The sequence below is a fragment of the Bos indicus x Bos taurus genome, chromosome 26, assembly GCF_003369695.1.
Source record: "Bos indicus x Bos taurus breed Angus x Brahman F1 hybrid chromosome 26, Bos_hybrid_MaternalHap_v2.0, whole genome shotgun sequence".
Classification (NCBI taxonomy): domain Eukaryota; kingdom Metazoa; phylum Chordata; class Mammalia; order Artiodactyla; family Bovidae; genus Bos; species Bos indicus x Bos taurus.
The window spans coordinates 9,954,774-9,974,680 of record NC_040101.1 but is presented as its reverse complement, the minus strand read 5'-3'; the positions used below and the strand labels follow the sequence as shown (position 1 = coordinate 9,974,680).

General features: G+C 49.8%; 1 protein-coding gene and 1 pseudogene across 22 annotated transcripts in view; one reads left to right on the top strand and one right to left on the bottom strand.

Annotated features, from left to right (window-relative positions):
- Positions 1–19,907, top strand: part of TACC2 (transforming acidic coiled-coil containing protein 2) — a 234,787-nt gene that overhangs the window by 122,737 nt on the left and 92,143 nt on the right. For all 22 annotated transcript variants that reach the window (XM_027529360.1, XM_027529359.1, XM_027529358.1 and 19 more), the window contains one exon: positions 11,642–11,776. In XM_027529360.1, coding sequence (XP_027385161.1) covers positions 11,642–11,776 — 135 coding nt within the window. The remainder of the gene's footprint in view (positions 1–11,641; positions 11,777–19,907) is intronic.
- LOC113884719 lies at positions 10,229–10,329 on the bottom strand (annotated as a pseudogene).

The window sequence follows — 19,907 nt, the reverse complement described above, 5'->3', positions numbered from 1 at the left end:
TTTGCCATGAAGTGATGGGACCAGATGACATGATCTTCGTTTTCTGAATGTTGAGCTTTAAGCCAATTTTTTCACTCTCCACTTTCACTTTCATCAAGAGGCTTTTGAGTTCCTCTTCACTTTCTGCCATAAGGGTGGTGTCATCTGCATATCTGAGGTTATTGATATTTCTCCCGGCAATCTTGATTCCAGCTTGTGCTTCTTCCAGCCCAGCGTTTCTCATGATGTACTCTGCATATAAGTTAAATGAGCAGGGTGACAATATACAGCCTTGACGTACTCCTTTTCCTATTTGGAACCAGTCTGTTGTTCCATGTCCAGTTCTAACTGTTGCTTCCTGACCTGCATACAGATTTCTCAAGAGGCAGGTCAGGTGGTCTGGTATTCCCATCTCTTTCAGAATTTCCCACAGTTTATTGTGATCCACACAGTCAAAGGCTTTGGCATAGTCAATAGAGCAGAAATAGATGTTTTTCTGGAACTCTCTTGCTTTTTCCATGATCCAGCGGATGTTGGCAATTTGATCTCTGGTCCCTCTGCCTTTTCTAAAACCAGCTTGCACATCTGGAAGTTCACGGTTCATGTATTGCTGAAGTCTGGCTTGGAGAATTTTGAGCATGACTTTACTAGCGTGTGAGATGAGTGCAATTGTGCGGTAGTTTGAGCATTCTTTGGCATTGCCTTAAGGAATATATATTGTGTGCATGCCTGCTAAGTTGATTCAGTCATGTCCATCTCTTTGTAAGTCTATGGACTATAGCCTGCCAGGCTCCTCTGTCCATGGGACTCTCCAGGCAAGAATAGTTGAATGGGTTGCCATGCCCTCCTCCAGAGGATCTTCCTCACCCAGAGATCAAACCTGCATCTCCAGCATTGCAAGCAGATTGTTTACCACTGAGGCACCGGGGAAACCCCAAGGAGTACATATAAATTTATATTAAGGAATCACTACAGATGGTGACTGCAGCCATGAAATTAAAAGACATTTACTCCTTGGAAGGAAAGTTATGACCAACCTAGATAGCATATTCAAAAGCAGAGACATTACTTTGCCAACAAAGGTTCGTCTAGTCAAGGATATGGTTTTTCCTGTGGTCATGTATGGATGTGAGAGTTGGACTGTGAAGAAGGCTGAGCGCTGAAGAATTGATGCTTTTGAACTGTGGTGTTGGAGAAGACTCTTGAGAGTCCCTTGGACTGCAAGGAGATCCAACCAGTCCATTCTGAAGGAGATCAGCCCTGGGATTTCTTTGGAAGGAATGATGCTAAAGCTGAAACCCCAGTACTTTGGCCACCTCATGCGAAGAGTTGACTCATTGGAAAAGACCCTGATGCTGGGAGGGATTGGGGGCAGGAGGAGAAGGGGACGACAGAGGATGAGATGGCTGGATGGCATCACTGACTCGATGGACGTGAGTCTGAGTGAACTCCAGGAGTTGGTGATGGACAGGGAGGCCTGGCGTGCTGCGATTCATGGGGTCACAAAGAGTCAGATACGACTGAGCGACTGATCTGATCTGATCTGATTAGCTGCATATTAAATAAAGTATTTTAAAACAGAAACTCACATAAAACAAGGTTATATTTTGATCAGTTGACAAAAATTCTATGGCCAGTGGCTCACAGGAACCTACCCCTATATTTCCCCTAGGACCAGTGGTTCAGTGTTTGCTAATTCAGTGTCTACATGGCTTTATAGAATGTAATTACTGCAAATAAAGAGAATCAACTGTACTTAACTTTGCTGCTCTGTGGGAGTAATTAAGAAGGGCATTCTGGGTGTGTGGTGGTGGCTTTTTAAACCTCAGAAATGGCCCTGCCTACTCACCCCATCTGTTTTAGTCTCTTCCTGCTGCCATAACAAAATATCACAGACTGGGTGACTCATAAGCAGCAGAAATTATTGGACCTCCCTGGTGGTCCAGTGGTTTAAGACTGAGTTTTCAGTGCAGGGGCATGGATTCAGTCCCTTGTTGGGGCAGATCCTGATGCCACGAGATGCAGCCAAATAAACAAAACAGCAAAAAGTATTGCTCACAGTTCTGGAGGCTGGAAGGCCACAGTGAGGGTGCCAGCATGGTTCGAGTGAGGGCCCTCTTCCTGTTGCAGATGTCTCACTATGCCCTTACACGATGAAGGGACCTGGGGAACTCTGAAGGGTCTCTTTTATATTGTCACTAACCCCTTTCATGAGGGCCCCACCCTTATGACCTAGTCACCTACAGACGGCCCCACCTCCTAATGCCATCACCTTGGGCATTGGGATGTCCATGTAGGAATTCCAGGACACAGACATTCAGGCCATAGCATCACCCAGGTTCCTGTTCAGAGCAGGGACAGGAGGGGCAGGAGAGGTGAGCAGAGGCAGGGAGGGAAGAAAGCAGAGGGCAGTCTGGAACATCCTCCCTGGAGTTTTGCCACCCTGCCCGAGCAGGTTTGGGACCTTAAGTTAAAAAATTAAATTTAAATAAAAGCATGTTTAAAAAATTCACTAAAACAAGGAAAGTGGGGCTGGAGCATTTTCTTTAAGCCCCTGGAGAGAAAGCAGAGCTTTCTCCCTCCTTTCTGCCGCTACTATTTCTTTGGCGCTGGATCTTTCCCTTTTAAGAACTCTTCTTTCTGAATGAGAACCGACAGGACACCCTGGTCCTTGCAGTAGTTCTCACATACAATGGATGGGATTTCAGTGCCCCCCCTCTCCCCGCCCAATTAAAGCCGCTGGAGGACATCAGACTTGCCCCCTCCTTGGGGAATAGCCTCTGAACCTGCTATTGGTGGTTGGGCTTCCCTTTGGCCTTCGGCCTCCCAAGATGGCACAGAAAGTCCAACTCAGACCTTCTAGAGCATTCTACAAATGACCAGATTGCCTGTGGCCACTTGTACTCCCATCTGTTCAATATTTTCTATTTTTTTTTTAATAAAGCAGCAGGATTGCTTTTCAATTGAAACCATGCAGCTGTACTACCATTTGTTAAACAGAGTAAAATAGGGCACCCTGGTTACATCTGGGAACTCTGGTGTTTTTCCCATAGTCAGGACTCCAAGCAGAGGGGTCTCTTTAGATCTTGAGGACTCCCTGGATACAGCTAGGAAACTCTTCACCTGAGTCATGTCCACGGGGTCCAAAGGTTAGCACGCCTCAAAAGAACCCGGGTCCAGCCCAGATTTCTGCTCCATTCCTTGAGTGTCTGATTCAGGAGGTCTGCAGAGAGGCCCCCCGCCTCTGCAAACCATTTTTTACAAGTTCCCAGGTGCTACTGCTTCTGCTGGTCTGGGGTCCACACTTGGGGAACCACTGGGTAAGGCAGTCGTGTCCAGATGCTTTCTCCTCACCTGTCAGGCTGTTCACAGCTCCTCAGAGTAGGGAAGTCCTGACCCAGCAGCTGGTGTCTGAAGTTTCTGATTGATCTTCGACTTCAGACAGGAGAGCCAGGGACGAGGGAGAGCCCCTGCTCTGTGTGACAGCCTCTATAGAGTTTCCCGATTCCGAAACGGAGCTTCAGAATTTTCCAAAGTTGAAAGTACAGGGAATTCATACTGACTTGCAGCTTCTGTTGCTCCTCTTGCTCCAAATAGTGCAGTTTATTTTGGTTTCCTCTGTTTGTACTGTAAGATTTTTTTTTTTTTTCGTCTTTCTGCTATGGATGTGCCTCAGTGGGTTTAACTACTTCAGAAAGGTTAGCTGAACCTTTATTTAGGCAAGTACCTTAGTAAAACTGAATGATAAAGTGGAACTGTTGTTTTTTTTAATTTAGAAAAGGAATCACCTAAGCTTCCCTGGTGGCTCAGAGGTTAAAGCGTCTCCCCACAATGCGGGAGACCTGGGTTCCATCTCTGGGTTGGGAAGATCCCCTGGAGAAGGAAATGGCAACCCACTCCAGTATTCTTGGAGAAGGAAATGGCAACCCACTCCGGTATTCTTGCCTTGAGAATCCTATGGACGGAGGAGCCTGGTGGGCTACAGTCCACGGGTCGGGTTGCAAAGAGTTAGACACGACTGACCGACTTCACTTTCACTTTCAAGTCTCTTCTGAAGAAAGGGATTCCTTTACACCATTTCAGAAGTACGTGTTGAAGGTATTCGTGCTCTTGAGACAAATTTACGTAACCAGCGCCCAGCAGGCTGAGTCACTCGGTTGCACCTAATTTGTTCGGAACCTGTGAGTTTCCAGTGTCAAGCTTGGTGCTCTTAGGTTGATGCACATGAATTGCCACACTGGCAATTGTCAAAATATCGGCCATTTCATATGGTTCAAAGTAGTACAGGATCTTGTTCTTGGTCTGGTTTTTCATGGTTCTGGAGCTGCTTTATGTAGTAGATAGGTTTTGACTTTTGAATAAGTAGTTAAATCTTGGATATCTGATATCAGCTTCCGGTTGGTCCTCTGAATCCACATCTCTACATTCTCTGTAACCACGCGAGGAGTCTTGCACCTGGAGAAAGGATGCAAAGGACTGGGAAAGACAATGGTGGGAATTAATGGGCTGGATGGTCCAACCCAGATCAAAGCCTCTTGTGGTCTTGGGACGGTATTTACGACTTTTTCTTTAGTTAATATTTTCCTTCCTGATTAAGTTTTGCTTCAGCCAAGTTTAATACTAATTTCTCCCCTCTGAGCACAGACTCGCTCTGTGAAAAGGGTATGAACATGCTGGGTCAGAATTGACAAGCCAGCTCAGGGTTAACATGTGCGAAGCCAGCCTACAGCCAGCTGGACATCTGAAGGTCAGTGGTGTTTAGGGGCTGTGTATATGCTCACGTGGGCTGCTGCTGGCAACTAGAGATCTCTTGATGTGCCTGCTTTGGAATTTCCAGCCAATTCGCAAGCGTCTCTGGGCACCTTCTCATTTTGGCTTGGCTACTTCTCGGTGGTTGTGTCTCGAAGGAGGACGATCCTGGAACTCCCATCTCGGCGACTCCTTGTATCAAACCCCAGGCCTCTGCTGGACTGATTGTCTGGTGCTCCTATGGACTGAGCGTAGCTCGCTAAGCCAGCAATTTCCAATTGCTTTTTTTGCTTTGGCTTGCGTCGCGCTTTCAGTCTGAGCCGAGTCTTGGCCTTAGCTCTTGTCCTATTACGTAATCGTGTGCGCTTGGGGATTCAAGAAGAATAAAATCAAGGGGCCTGTGAGGAAGGGGCTATTGGGCTAATACCTTCCAGATGGTGATGTGAAATGGGAGATAAGATGCTGCCGCCCATCTGGCCCGACAGGACGTGATACTCTCTGCTCGTATCTTTGGGGCTGTTATCACCCTCCCGTGACAGCCAGGTCAGTCTGGTGTTTGTCCTTGGACAGGGGCTTAACTTGGCAACTCGAGCCGCTCTCCGAAATGAAATCTGCTATCAGGTCAGTGGGGGGTCTGCCAAGAAGGACTCAAAAGCCCTGAACAGGGACTCAAAAGACAACAGTTGGTGACAGCAAATCACTACAGCTGGGCCTGGAGGACTGTCGGGCTGAGTGCAAGCCCCGAAGCAACATCCTCTGTGTTCTCTGGTCCTCTGCAGGCAGAGACTGCATCCCTCACGGTTAACAGGGCCAGCTGTTGGTAGTGCCGACCTTGGTGAGGTCCTGCGTCAGGGACGACCAGCTCTGACCCATTAGTAGTGGTTCCCCAGGGATCTGTGTCGGGAAGGATTCAGAGGTCTTGTCCAGCTGGGCCTCTCAGGAAAGATGCCTTGATCAATAGGCCATTTCTGTCTGCTAACAGTATGGTGAGTTTATTTGCCTTTTTGGGGGTCAACTCTTCTCTTAAAAAAAAAAAAAGGAAGCGAGGGCTTAAATTAAATCAGTGTTTCCTGCATCTTTCAAAAATACAAAAACTTAAAAAAAAATACAAAAACTTGACAAGAATTTGAATTCAGTTTCTTTGTTATTCCACAGGAAATATTGATTAACTCCTTAAATGGGAAAAGGGGTTAGTGGACTTCTAAAACTGGAAGGGCCTTCACAGTCCCGTTCCTGGCCTGTTTTATAAGGACAGAAGTCAAGGGCAAGTGAACGTAAGCATCTTGCAGAAGCCACCTGAGAATGCACTGTGCACCCCGTCTCAGGGTGCTGCCCTCCTCAGTGCTGGGCTTGGCAGCTGTCCCGGAGTTCCCACTGAGGTTGGGAGTGGAACTGGACATCCGAAAGGACCTGACTCCCTGGGGATGAGGTCTCTAAGATGAGTCATTGCTGCTCAAGGGAGGCTTCAGTGGACAGGAGCTGGCAAGGGAATGCCAACCTGGTTAACTGCTTCCCATCTCTGCTCCAGCAGCATGGCCCTTTGGCAGCTCAAGAGGCTTTTCCAGGCAGGGGGACCTATGAAAGCTTTCCCTCGGAGGCCAGAACCAGGGCTGGCTTCAAGGGCATGTGACTTGGGCAGTTGCCCGGGGCCCCGTGCTTGGTTCAACACTCTGCCATCACCTTCCTGAAAGTCTAACCCTTTTGGAATGCAGGGCCCTGCGTTTTCACTTTGCTTTCATTTGCATTCCTGCGGCTTATGTTGCTGGTCCCACCTCAAGCTGGTTGCACTCTGGGATTCCAAGAAGAGAGGACAGTTGTCCCACTGTCGGTGGCCCTCGTGTTTGGGAGGCCAGGGGCAAGAGTGAAAGAGCTGCTCGGTGTTTCATCCTTGCTCCTGGCCTGGCTCTGTGCTGGGCGCTGGAGAGACCACCGTGGCTGAGACTCTAGTCGGAGAAGAGGATGAGTTAGTAGAAAACAGCAGGAGATGCAGAAGCCAGGCTCAGCCCAGCCCAGCAATGCAGGGCGGACATCATTACCCCTGCCGGGGGTTGGGGGCACTTCCTCTCTTATGGGGTCAGCTAGGAGCGGTGCTAGGAGGGCTTCTTGGGTGGCACGAATGGTAAAGAACCTGCCTGCCAATACAAGAGACACAGGAGATGTGAGTTTGATCCCTGGGTTGGGAAGCTCCCCTGGAGAAGGGCATGGCAACTCACTCCAGTATTCTTGTCTGGAAAATACTATGGACAAAGGAGCCTGGCAGACTAGTCCATAGGGTCGCAAAGAGCCAGACACAATTAAGCCACTTAGCACAGGAGGGGATTTGAGAGAGGTAGGCGGGGATTCAGGGGCAAAGACACAGAGGCAAGAAACTACCAGGAGCCCCCAGACTGGCTTGGTGGGGTCAGGACAGTGCCAAGGTAAACCTGGGAGGGAACAGAGGCAGGCTGATGGAGCCCCAGCTTTTGAAGCCCAGGAGTTTCACCTGCATTCTGTTAGATGTAAGATGTGGAAAGTGGGCAAGGGCTTCTGGCAAGGAAAGGACCTCATCAGGACTCAGGGTGGGGCATTCTGGTGTCTGGGGGAGATGGATGCAGGGGACAAAAAGCAGGATGTGCCGGAGCCCCGCTCAGAGAGGCTGCTGGCTTGGACCAGTGGGACAAAGAGGGCAGATTCTAGAAGGAAAAAGGAGGTGACTCAGCACAAAGGGTGATGAAGGGGGGAGAGTCCAGGGCAGTTTCAACTTCTGGTCCAGGACCTGGATGGCTGGTGGGGCCACTTGCCAAGCTGGGGAGAAACTGGGGAGGGGAGGAGGGTTAGGAGGGAAGAGGAGGAGTTCTATGGGGTCGGGAGGCATCAGTTGGTGCCACGTGCCAGAACTTCAGTCGTGAGTCACTGAGTCCTTCCCTGTTGGGACCTGACCTTCCCGTTTCTGGAGTTGGGCCAAGGGCAGGCTGCAGACCAGGAGGGAAGGGCGCCGTCGTTCTTAAGAGAGCTGTTGAGTCATTTGTTTGGTGCCTTTAGCTGATGGGAACAGGCAAATGCAGGACGGGTGTGGCCCTGGTGATCAGGTGCCAACGGAGTGAAGGGTGGAGGGGGCAGTCACCCTGGTCTCCTGGCCAGAGAGCTGAGGGGACCCCAGGGCGTTCTCAGGGGCGGGGACAGTCAGCCTCGGGGCATCCTCATCACAAGGAGATGGCCTTTGTGCTTCCCCTGCGGGCCTGGCCTTCTTCTGAGCCCGAAGAGCCTGCCCTCTGCCAGCGTTTTCAAAGACAGAGACCTTTCCTTGCACTTTGATGGGAGTCGTAAAGTGCAGAACCACAAACCGCGTCACCTGTCCTCGGTTTGCGTTAAATAAGACACTTCATGGCAAATAGAAGGAGAAAAAGTGGAAGCAGTGACAGGCTTTATATTGTTGGTCTCCAAAATCACTGTGGATGATGACTGCAGCCATGAAATTAAAAGACGCTTGCTCCTTGGAAGGAAAGCTATGACCAACCTAGACAGCGTATTAAAAAGCAGAGACATCACTTTGCTGACAGAGGTCTGTCTAGTCAAAGCCCTGGTTTTTCCAGTAGTCATGTGTAGATGTGAGAGTGGACCATAAAGAAGGCTTGAGTGCTGAAAAGCTGATGCTTTCAAATTGTGGTGCTGGAGAAGACTCTTGTCCCCTGGACTGCAAGATCAAAGCAGTCAATCCTAAAGGAAATCAACCCTGAATATTCATTGGAAGGAGTGTTGCTGAAGCTGAAGCTCCAAGCCACCTGATACGAAGAGCCAACTCATTGGAAAACACCCTGATGCTGGCCAAGATTGAAGGCAAAAGGAGAAGAGGGTGGCAAAGGATGAGATAGTTGGACAGCATCACCAACTCAAGGGACATGAATCTGAGCAAATTCTCAGGAGATGGTGAAGGACAGGGAAGCCCGGTGTGTTGCAGTCCATGCAGTCACAAAGAGTCGGACACAACTTAAGCAACTGAACAACAGCAAAATAAGATCTTCAGGGGTGTGCAGAGAAAGGGGCCTGGCCAGTGTAATTTCTTTAGAAAATAAATTTTAGACTAGGAGTTTGGTTTTGTGAGTCGCCTGTTCACTTCTTAGAATAGGAATAAATGTCACTTTCCAGACGGTGAAATGGCTTTCTTAAGGAGTTTAACAGCCCCCAGTAATTTGCACTATTCATTTGAGTCATTCTTTTATGAGATTCCTTCCCAGTTGGCCTTAGTGGTAAAGAATATGCCAGCCAATGCAGGAAACGCAGGAGACGCAGGTTTGATCCCTGGGTTGAGAAGATCCCCTGAAAAAGGAAATGGCAGCCCACTCCAATGTTCTTTCCTGGGAAATCCCATGGACAGAGGAGCCTGGTGGGCCACAGGCCACGGGGTCACAAAGTGTCAGACGTGACTGAGCACGTACATTTACAAAATATTTCAGCCACTGCCCATGTTGTTACAACCAGCAGTTTGAACGGCGGAGGCATCGTGCTGTCTGCAAACCCACTCTGCACGTTTGCTGGTCCTGTCCACGAACTCACTGTAATTTTTGTTCACGTGTGGATTGCCTTGCTCTGGGCTTATCCAAGGTCATTACTCTCAGGTCTCTTCTGCCCCTTGTTTCCATGAGGCCCAGGGGCGAAGGTCTTGGAGGTTCCAGCTCTGCTCCTGCTCCCCAAACCTTGCGTGGTCATAGCCCTTCGGGACCCCTTCCCCGCTCTTCCTCTGCCTGTCTGAGTGCGTACTGGTGGTGGCCCGGCTAGACATTGGGCTACTGGGATGACTCTTGACAGGTCCAGCCCCTGTCCTCAAGGTATTCAGTCTCCTAGTGGTCTTCAAGTCCCTGTGATGCATGTCACTGAGGAGGAGTTAGGGGCTTCCAGGTGTATGCTGGGGAGTCCATTAGAAAGTAGACATGGAGGTGGTTAAGGATTCAGAGTCTGGGTTCACATCCTGGCTCCACTTCCCACTCTGTGACCTTGGGCAAGTGACCTCACCTCTCTGAGCCTTAGTTTTTTTTTTTTTAACTTATTTATTTTTAATTGAAGGATAATTGCTTTACAATGTTGTGTTGGTTTCTGCCATACATCAACATGAATCAGCCATGGGTATACATATGTCCCCTCCCTCTTGAACCTCCCTCCCACCTCCCACTCCATCCCACCCCTCTAGGTGGTCACAGAGCCCTGGTTTGAGCTCCCTGCGTATGTGAGTGCGTGCTCAGTCGCTTCAGTGGTGTCCGACTCTGTGCAACCCTATGCCCTGTAGCCCCCCAGGCTGCCCTGTCCATGGGGATTCTCCAGGCAAGAATACTGGAGTAGTTTGTCACACCCTCCTCCAGGAGGTCTTCCCAACCCAGGGATTGAACCCACGCCTCATGTCTCCTGCTCTGTCAGGCGGGTTCTTTACCACTGGTGCCACCTGGGAAGCCTTCGAGCTCCCTGAGTCATACAGCAAATTCCCACTGGCTGTGTATTTGTATATGTTTCCATGCTAGTCTCTTCATTCAAAAATTTCAAACGCTTCACAGGTTTGCGTGTCATCCTTGCACAGGGGCCACGCTAATCCTCTGTATCGTTTCAATTTTAGTGTACATGCTGCCAAAGCAAGTACTGAGCTTAGTTTTAATCTCTGTCGAGCGAGGATGATGGCATATGACTCAGAGGTTGTTGTAGGGGTTCCTGAGGTTACATATGTAAAGCTTCTAACACAGGACTAGGTACAAGGATCAGGCACGTAGAACAGAGCCACTCATGCCTGGGCACCCAGGATCAAGCATGTAGGACCGGGCCTCAGCCAGGTTGAGCTGCTGCTGTTTTTTATAGCTGTTGATGAGTGAAGACCAAGCCAGGACTCAGAATTGCTCGCCTGGGCAGGGATCGGGGCTGCGTCCTTCAGGCCAGGAAGCCACCTCGTAGGTGGACTTGGAGGAGGTGGAGATTAGCAGAACCTTGACACGGAAGGCCAAGCCTCCTACCTTCCTGCAGTGGGGGAGCTTCCTGCAGGAACTCACACCCACAGGGAAGAAATGAGTCCCCGCCATGAGGCTGTGAAACTTGTAACCCCAGCTTTGACCTCTGGTTGGGCTTCAGGCTCTTGGTGCTGAGTCCCTTCTAATTCCAGCCCCACCCCGGACAGCCGTTTGGACAGCCGGAGAGGCTGGGAGGGCTGACCCTCCCTGGAAGTCTGTGGGCGGCATTGCTCGTCTTGATTTTGCCAGAGGGGAAAATGAAAACCTCTTTTGAGCTCCAGGCCTGGTGCCTTTTGACTCCAAGGGCCTGTTTGCAGGTCCTTCCTGCCTTCCCACCTGCTGGAGACCACCCTGCACTCCCGGCGTTTCCCTGTGTGTCCAGCAGGGGGCACTCACCCACTGAACCAGGGACAGCTCTGCTTTGAAACACCTTCACCAGGGAAAAGGCATCCCGAAAGATCCCTAGTGCAGTTTCCTTGATTACCGCTGATTCCTTGATCAGCCGCTCCACCTTGACTTTTCTCAGCCTCAGATTTTGTGGGGGCAAGTCCTGGGGAGTTTGCAAAATTGTATTTTAATTTTCAACTCGGAGAGATTCACTGCCTATTAAAAAGCAATTAGAAATGATCCTATGAAACAAACACACAAAATTCAGAGTGTTCTGACACCCTAGCTGCTCCATCAAAGAAACCTTGGGTTCTGCTGCAGCCTCCGTGGGGAGGGGGATTCACGGCCTGGCCTGGGGGCTGCTGCACAGGAGGATGCACGCCCCTCCACTCTGTTTAAGCAGAGGCCTGGGGAACTCTGTGGGGTGCCCCGGCCAGCAGTGTGCTGGGTCTTTAAATACCCCACGCCGTGTGTGGGTGGGTTGGGAGGGATGAGGGGGGCTGATGAATGTGCCATTAATGAGCCGAGTTCCACTGGGAATAATTCTCCCTTTGTGTCCCCAGCACCATCCCAGCTGCTGCCCGTGTGGATCTCACTGCCCCAGCCTCAGAATACGCATCTTTGCCTTCCGTCCCAGCTGGTGATGGAGTCGAAGCTTCCACTCCCTCCTGCCAACGTCTGGCCAAGGACTTAAGCAGGTATTGTACAGAACCCTCCCTCCTAGCTGCTGCCCCCAGAGAGGAGGGGCCTGGCCGTCCCTGTCCCATAAGCCCTGTGGGATCTGCATTTAGGAGGGTGCCAAGAAGGCATTGACAGCTTGGACCCGTGATGCCATGTATGATTGTTTGGCCTGTGGTTGATCTGAAGTTTACCCTTGCGAGCAAGCTCTCCATGTAACAGAGGGGACACCCTGTGTGAGCCTTTGTGTATTAGTATTAGTATTAGTCGGCATATTCCAAAGAAGCAGTACCAATAGGATATATATTCACATATACAGGCATAACTTATTTTATTGTGCTTTGCAGATACTGAGTTTTACAGAGTGAAGGGTTGTGGCAACCCTGAGTTGAGAAGTCTGGCAGTGACATTTTTCCAACAGCGTTTTTTCACTTCATGTTTCCATGCCACATCAGACTTTCTCACTGCTATATATGTTACGATCATCTGTGACCAGTGGTCTTTTTCATATTTACCTATTTTATTTATTTATTTGCCTGTGCTGGCCCTGAGTTGTGGCAGGTGGGATCTTTAGTTGTGGTATGCAGACTTCTAGCTGTAGCATGTGGGGTCTAGTTCCCCGACCAGGAATGGAACCCAGGCCCCTTAGCCACTGGACCACCAGAGAAGTCCCTGTGATCAGTGAGTTTTGATGTTACTATTGCAAAAAGATTATGACTCATTGAAGGCTCAGTGATTAGCATTTTTCACTGATTAGCATTTTTTAGCAATATTTTTTTTTAATTAAGGTATGTGCATTGGTTTTTTTACACATAGTACAGTACACTTACTAGTCTACTGCTGCTGCTAAGTCACTTCAGTCGTGTCCAACTCTGTGTGACCCCATAGACGGCAGCCCACCAGGCTCCCCCATCCCTGGGATTCTCCAGGCAAGAACGCTGGAGTGGGTTGCCATTTCTTTCTCCAATGCATGAAAGTGAAAAGTGAAAGTGAAGTTGCTCAGTCGTGTCCGACCCTCAGCGACCCCATGGACTGCAGCCCACTAGGCTCCTCTGTCCATGGGATTTTCCAGGCAAGAGTACGGGAGTGGGGTGCCATTACCAGGCTCCTCCGTCCATGGGATTTTCCAGGCAAAAGTATTGGAGTGGGGTGCCATTGCCTTCTCCCAAGTCTACAGTATAGTATAAAAATAATTGTTTTGCACTGGGAAACCAAAAAATTCTTGTGACTCACTTTACTGTGATACTTTCTTTATTGTGGTGGTCTGAAACCAAACCTATAATATCTCTGAGGTCTGCCTCTTTAGCCTGGAGTAGGAAATGGCAACCCACTCCAGTATTCTTGCCTGGAGAATCCCATGGACAGAGGAGCCTGGCAGGCTACAGTCCTTGGGGTCACAAAAAGTCAGACACGACTGAGCGACTTAGCACGCACTGCCTCTTTAGAGAGAAATTTATTTTAAGGAATTGGCTCATACAAATGTGGAGACTGGCAAATCCAAAATTTGCAAGGCAGGCCAGCAGGCTGGAGACCTGGGGAAGAACTGATGTTGTAACTGGAGTTTAAAGGCCATGTCCCGGTAGACCTCCCTCTTCTTTGGTGGATCTCATTCTTTCTGTCTTAAAGCCTTCAACTGATTGGGTGAGGTCCATCCACATTATAAAGGGTAATCTTCTTATTCAAAGTCTACTGGGTTAAATGCTACTTTCATTGGAAAAGTCCCTAATGCTCGGAAAGACTGAGGGCAGAAGAAGAAGAGGGCGTCAGAGGATGAGATGGCTTGATGGCATCACTGATGCAGTGGACATGAACTTGGGCAAACTTCGGGAGATGGTGAGGGACAGGGAGGCCTGGTGTGCTGCAGTCCATGGGGTCACACAGAATCCAACAGGACTGGGTGACTGAACAATAACGACTCATCTAAAAAATATCTTCACAGTGACATCTACAGTGGTGTTTGACTAAATATCTGAGTACGATGGCCAAGTCAACGCTTAAAATTAACCCTCACAGCAAGTAGTCAGAAATCCTGTTTCATGCAAAACAATTGATGCTGATTAGAAACTTTTCTGCTTAGCTACTAAGTCCTCTGAAGAATGTGCTTGGACAGCCTTTTCTTGTGTAGAGCTAAACACACCGTGATGTGTTGTGAATGGGCAGCCTGTGACCTCAGAAAGTCTACTGCTGGGGAGGCAGTAGGTGGGGATGGAGCTAGTCCGGAGTCCCTCTTATCTGGATGGTGCATCTTGGAGTAGAAGCTCTTTCCCTCCCATCATCTCCTGAGATCAACCTGCTGCTCTGTTGGTCCGGAGACCCAGAGGGATGGGTGGGATAATTTATCTGCAATCCCTCCACTCCTTAATGGCAGAGCAGGAACCTCATCCTACCCCTCCTGGTTCCAGGGCCCTGCCTTATCTACTGCTGCTGGCCTCAGGCTGAGCGAGAAAGGTCTGGGAAGCCTGGCTTCTGGTGGTGAGACTGCATGAGCGATCATTCGTGGGAGTGTGGGGAGACCCTCTTGATTTGCCTTTGGACATAGTAGGTGCTTGATAAAAATGTGTTTAAGAAAGAAGTAAGCTTCTTAAATAGTCTGCCCTTTAGTTTCTTAAAAAGTAAGCACACATCTATCATCCGATCTAGGAAAGCCACTTTCAGATATTTATCCATGAAAAATGAAAATATGTATCTACCTAAAAACTTGTATGTTTATAGCAGCTTTATTCATAATCACCCCCAAACTGAAACAACCCAAATGTCTACCATTTGGTAAATGGTAAAGCTGGTAAATGAATAAACAAATTCTGGTCTATTTATCCTATAGACTACTGCTCGGCATGAAAAGAAACAAACCACTGATTCGTGCAACAAAATAGATGAATCTTAACTATATTATGCTGAGTGGGAAAGGTCAGGCTCAGAAGACTACATGTTGTGTGAATATCCATTTATTTGATATTCTGGAAAAGGCAAAGCTGTAAGGAATGGACACCATGTCGGTGGTTGCCAGGGCTGGGAGCTGGGTTTGGGAGTTGACTACGGAAGGCCATGGGCGATCTTTAGCGGGCGATAGAAATGTTCCATGTTTTGATGGTTGTGGAGGCTACATATCAAAGTTCGTGGAACTCTACATCTGAAAAGGATGAATTTCACTGTCAATAAGTTATATCTCAATTTAAAAAAAAGTTATGACAGCCCATACCTGCCACTCGGGGTGGCCTCTACCTTTAGGTTACATCTTTTAAAAAAGTAAAATTTGAAACATAAAAAGAAAAAGAACCAAGCTTATCCAAGGGCTGGAGTAAGTTTTTGATGGAATCACACACACACACACACACACACACAAACTGCACCCAAAACAACTATGTCATCTAGACTGTACTGTAAGTACAGTCATCCAGGCTGTACCCTAAGTACAGTCTGGTACCATAACCCATCTGCTCAGGGTCCCCGCCCTGAGGTCACCTGGGTTCCACATTTTAAACCTCGCACACAAGGTGCATCTGGTTCACCTCACCCCTGAGGTTTATTCCTGGGAGCCAGTCTTCTTGGGTTGCTTCTGAATCTCATTCATTCATGTATATGAGGGTTTAGTAGTATGAACTTGGGGTTTTCTGGGCCATAGACAGGCACTGCCCCTGTGGCTCTTACAGCTCGCTGGGGAAGACAGCTGAGCAAGTAGTTTTGAATGGGTCAGAAGAGGGGTGCAGTGCAGGGTGGTAGAGGAACCTCTTTCCATCTGGGTGACTGGGGAAGGTTTCCCTGGGGGAGGTGACTTCTAAGCTGAGAGCTGAAGGCTGAACGGACTTAACTATGTATGGGCAGGGCAAGGCGCAGCCTCTGCAGAAACCTCAAAGATAGAGACGGGAGCAAAGCTGAAGGGTCTTGTAGAGGAGGTGGGGCTGGGGGTGGCCCAGGGCACCGGGGCAGGTGGTTGGCACACTGTGGCTCAGGAAGGGTTAGGGGGCTTTATAATTTTTCCTGGTGGAATTTTTAAAAAATGTATTTCTTTTTAAAAATTTTTATTTATTTAATATTTCTTTATTTTTGAGTGTGCTGGATTTTTTTTGCTGTGTGCGGGCTTTCTCCAGATGCAGGGAGTGGGGGCTTCTCTCTGGTTGTGGCGCATGGGCTTAGCTGCCCCATGGCCCGTGGGGTCTTCCTGGACCACAGGCAGATTGAACCCGTGTCCCCTGCATCGGTGGGCGGATCCTCAACCACTGGGCCACCGGGGAGGTCCTAATGGATTTATTTTAAGAATAGTTTTAGATTTACCAGAAAAGTGAGACGATAGTGTAGAGTTCCCATTTACACACGCATAACTATCACTCACTCACTCACTCACCATTTCCCCTGATACTAACACCTTAACAATAGCATGGTACATTTGATACAATTCGTGAACCAATACTGGCACATGATTATTAACTCAAGTCCATAGTTTATTCCGATTCCCATATTTTTTTCTCCTAATGTCCTTTTTCTGTCTCAGGACTCCATCCAAGACAGGACATGGCATTTAGTCCTCACGTCTCCTTAGGTCCCTCTCGGCTGTGACAGTTTCTCAGACTTTCATGTTCGTGGTGACCTTGACCATGTTCATTTTGAGGAGGGGATGGGTCAGGTGTTTTGTAGGATGTCCCGTAGTTGAGATTTGTCTGGCATTTTTCTTCTGATCAGACTTATGGGGTGTGGGGAGGAAGATTACAGAGGTTAAATACCGTTTTTATTTTTTTTTTTTTTGTAAATGCCGTTTCCATCACATCATGTCAAGGGTGCTTACTCCCAGCATGGTTTATTCCTGTGCGTGTTGGCCTTGATCGCTCGGCCGGGGTTGTGTTTGCCAGATTCCTCCACTGTCAAGTTCCTCTTTTTTCCCCTTTTCCATGTTGCCCTCTTTGGAAGGAAGTCACTGTGGACATACCTCAAGATTGGAGCGTTGTACCCCTTCTTTTACGGGGATTATCTATCCACAAATTTTTGGAAATTTATATGGGAGATTTGTCTCTTCTCCCTCATTTATTAATGTATTTAGTCATTTAGCTATATCACTCTGGACTCAAGGGCATCTATTTTATGAGTTATACAGTACAATACTACTTTATTTGGTTACTCAGATTGTTGTTTCAACTTTGACCACTGAACCGTTGGCGCTTAGGGCTTTATTTTAAGAAGATCCAGAAGCCCCAAGGCAGGCAGAGATTTGAGCAGATTTGCATTTTTGAAGGATCTCTCCAGCTGCTTGGCAGGGCTGGAGTGGTTTCAGGGTGGATCAGGGCCCCCAGGGTTTAGGGCTGTGTGTCCTGGCCCAGTGGATTGGATGGGATGGGGCAGCTGCGGTCCCATCGCCCTAAGTACATCTCAGCTGTGCCTTCAGGGTTGCCAGCCCCACCCTCCACCCCTTCCATGGCTGCTTTTTACAACAGGGCTGTGGCCTGGATCCAGGGATCCACATAAATCCTGTCTTTTTGCCTTTGCCGGGTCCTTGGAAGTTTTCAAAGCAAGTTTCAAAAATGCACAGATGAAGATTTCATTTCACTGAGATGGAGGTTGTTATTCAGGTCTAGGCTAGAGTCCGAGGTCCCAGCTGGTCTCATGGTTCAGAGATGTATCCTTCATCAGTACGATTTCCAGGTTTACCTGGTGGCTCAGTTGGTAGAGAATCCGCCTTCAATGCAGGACATCTGGGTTTGATCCCTGGGTCGGGAAGATCCCCTGGAGAAGGAAATGGCAACCCACTCCAGTATTCTTGCCTGGAAAATTCTATGGACGGAGGATCCTGGCGGGCTACAGCCCATGGAGTCACAGAGAGTCGGACACGACTGAGAGACTAAACCACCAGCAGTGCCCGTTTCCAGCCAGGCTTCTCTCGCTGGAGCTGGCACACGCTCTGTGTGTTTCTGTGTTTACTCCATGCTCAGGCGACTGCAGTGGCTTTGTCTTCCCCTTTTTGGGCTTGGAGGGGACCAGGAGGGCATCAAGACCCGGCATCTTAACAAAGAAAGCCCAGGGCACAGCTCATCACAGAATCGACAGATGTTCTGTTCTTGCAAGCACACCGGGTGACTTCCTGCAGCCTCCCCCTGCTTCTGATGGCTGCTGTGGAAATGATGACATCAACCCACATTTCCAGTGCAAATGGCTTTTCTCCGGGGTTTTCCCACCCCACCCCTCCCCCGTGCCCACTGCTAATCATTAGGCCGCAAGCCTCAGGGAGAACAGATGTGACTTTGACAGAGTCCAAGGGAGGGGAGGAGGAAAGAGAGCTTCAGTTTCTCTGCTTCCCAACTCTGCCTGAGCTCGTCCTGGGAGGGACACTGTCCACCAAGGTGCCAGCGCTCCGACAGGCCCCCCTTGCTCCTGCAGCATGGCCTGTCCGTGGCCTTTGTGCTCAGCAGACACTCTGACCTACTAAAGCTGTTTGGAAGGCGTTATGCAGCAATTAATTGAGCTTTGAGAGGCTGAAGCCAGGCACAGCGTCTAAAGATAAAGCATTTCCAGGAATGCAGGTCCAAAGCCCTCACTCTTAACCAAGGCATCCACCGCTGACCGCGGGTTTTGGGACCTCAGGGGGCTTGTGGCAAAGAGCCTGCTGTGTTTGGCGTGTGGGCCAGGCAGACGTGAACTTGAGTACACGAGAGCTGACCTCCCACTCTGCTTGCCAGGGACGGTTGTCCTTGAGGAAACTGTAACTTGGAAACCTGGCCAACGGCTGCCTGCATGGTCCGGAAGGAATGAGACGGGGCAGGGGGTGGGGGGTGGCAGTTGAGCTTCTTGCAAAGAGGAAGCTGGTTCCATGTTGATGCAGGAAGGCCAGGGAACAACATCCCTGAAAAACGCCACCCTGAACGCAGCCAGGGGTTTGGGGAGAGGCAGGCGGTCTGGGCTCACCAGGGTGTCTGGTGAGATGTCCCCAGCCCCTGCTTGCCATCAGCAGCCCCCAAGAGCTCTTGGCTCTCTGTCAATCCTTCTCCTGGATTTGAGAGGTTTGCCCAGCGGGAGAGGGAGCAGAAAGCCCTGCTCCCTGGCCCCACCTAGGGTGGTCCCCTCCTCCTGCCAGGTCTGGGGAGTGGACCCCTTGAGAAATACTGCACATCCTTGCACACAGAGCCAGTTCATTTGTCCACTCACAGCTCAGTGGTTCATTTTGTAGGTGGTGGTTTATCGTGTGCAACTCTTGTGATTCCATGGACTGTAGCCCGTCCATGGGATTTCCCAACCAAGAATACTGGAGTGGGTTGCCATGTCCTCTTCCAGGGGATCTTCTCCACCCAGATATCGAACCCCAGTCTCCTGCATTTGCAGGCGGATTCTTTACTGCAGAGCCATCAGGGAAGCTGATCAGGACCATTCTTGGGTTTGCTGATGATGAGCCACTGCACCAATCAGACTGGGCTCTGATCCGGCCTCATGGTCCATTTCAGCCACTCTCCTGCCTATCAGACCCACTCTTGCAGGGCAGCCTGGGCATGGCTATGTTGCCAAGCATCCCCATCCTGGTGGGACCAGCAGAGGCCGTCTGACCTGGGCCTCCCCGGCTTTCAGTCATTCTCAAGAACAGGCCCCGGTGTTTGTGAGCTGCTCGGCTTCCCATTGTTTGTGGCGGGCGTATCTGGGAGCTATACCTGACTGACTTCAGCCCTGGCAGCCCAGGGAGGGAGGGAGGCTGGTACCCCCTCTCCAAACTCAGTGCAGCAGAAGGTGGACTTCCCAGTCTGGGCGAAGCCCGCATGGAGTGGGCTGGCCCCATGCTCCATCCCTCAAATTCTTCTTCCCGTTTCTGGGGGCCACCAGGCAGCGCTCCCCTCATCCTGCTTATTGGGGCACACCTGGGAGACCCCCGCTCTGGGCTGAAGTCCCAGGACCCTCTCCAAAGCCTGGAAGGGAGTCCAACCTGATTTGGGGCTTAGTGAGGAGCAGGGGGTGGCCTTGGAAGTTTGCGGAGCCAGTGAGGGCCTGCCTGGCCCAGCTCCGGTTTGGTGGGAGGTATCAGGGCAGCGAGAAGCCTGCAAGCTCACTCCCCATTCCCAGCGGTGCCCCGGACCCTATGTTAGATTGGCTGCCACTTTATAATTGTAGATTTTGCATTTCAAGGGGCTGCTTTTCTTCCAAACCAAGGATATGCCTTTGGACCCTCAGACCCAGCAGGAGGCA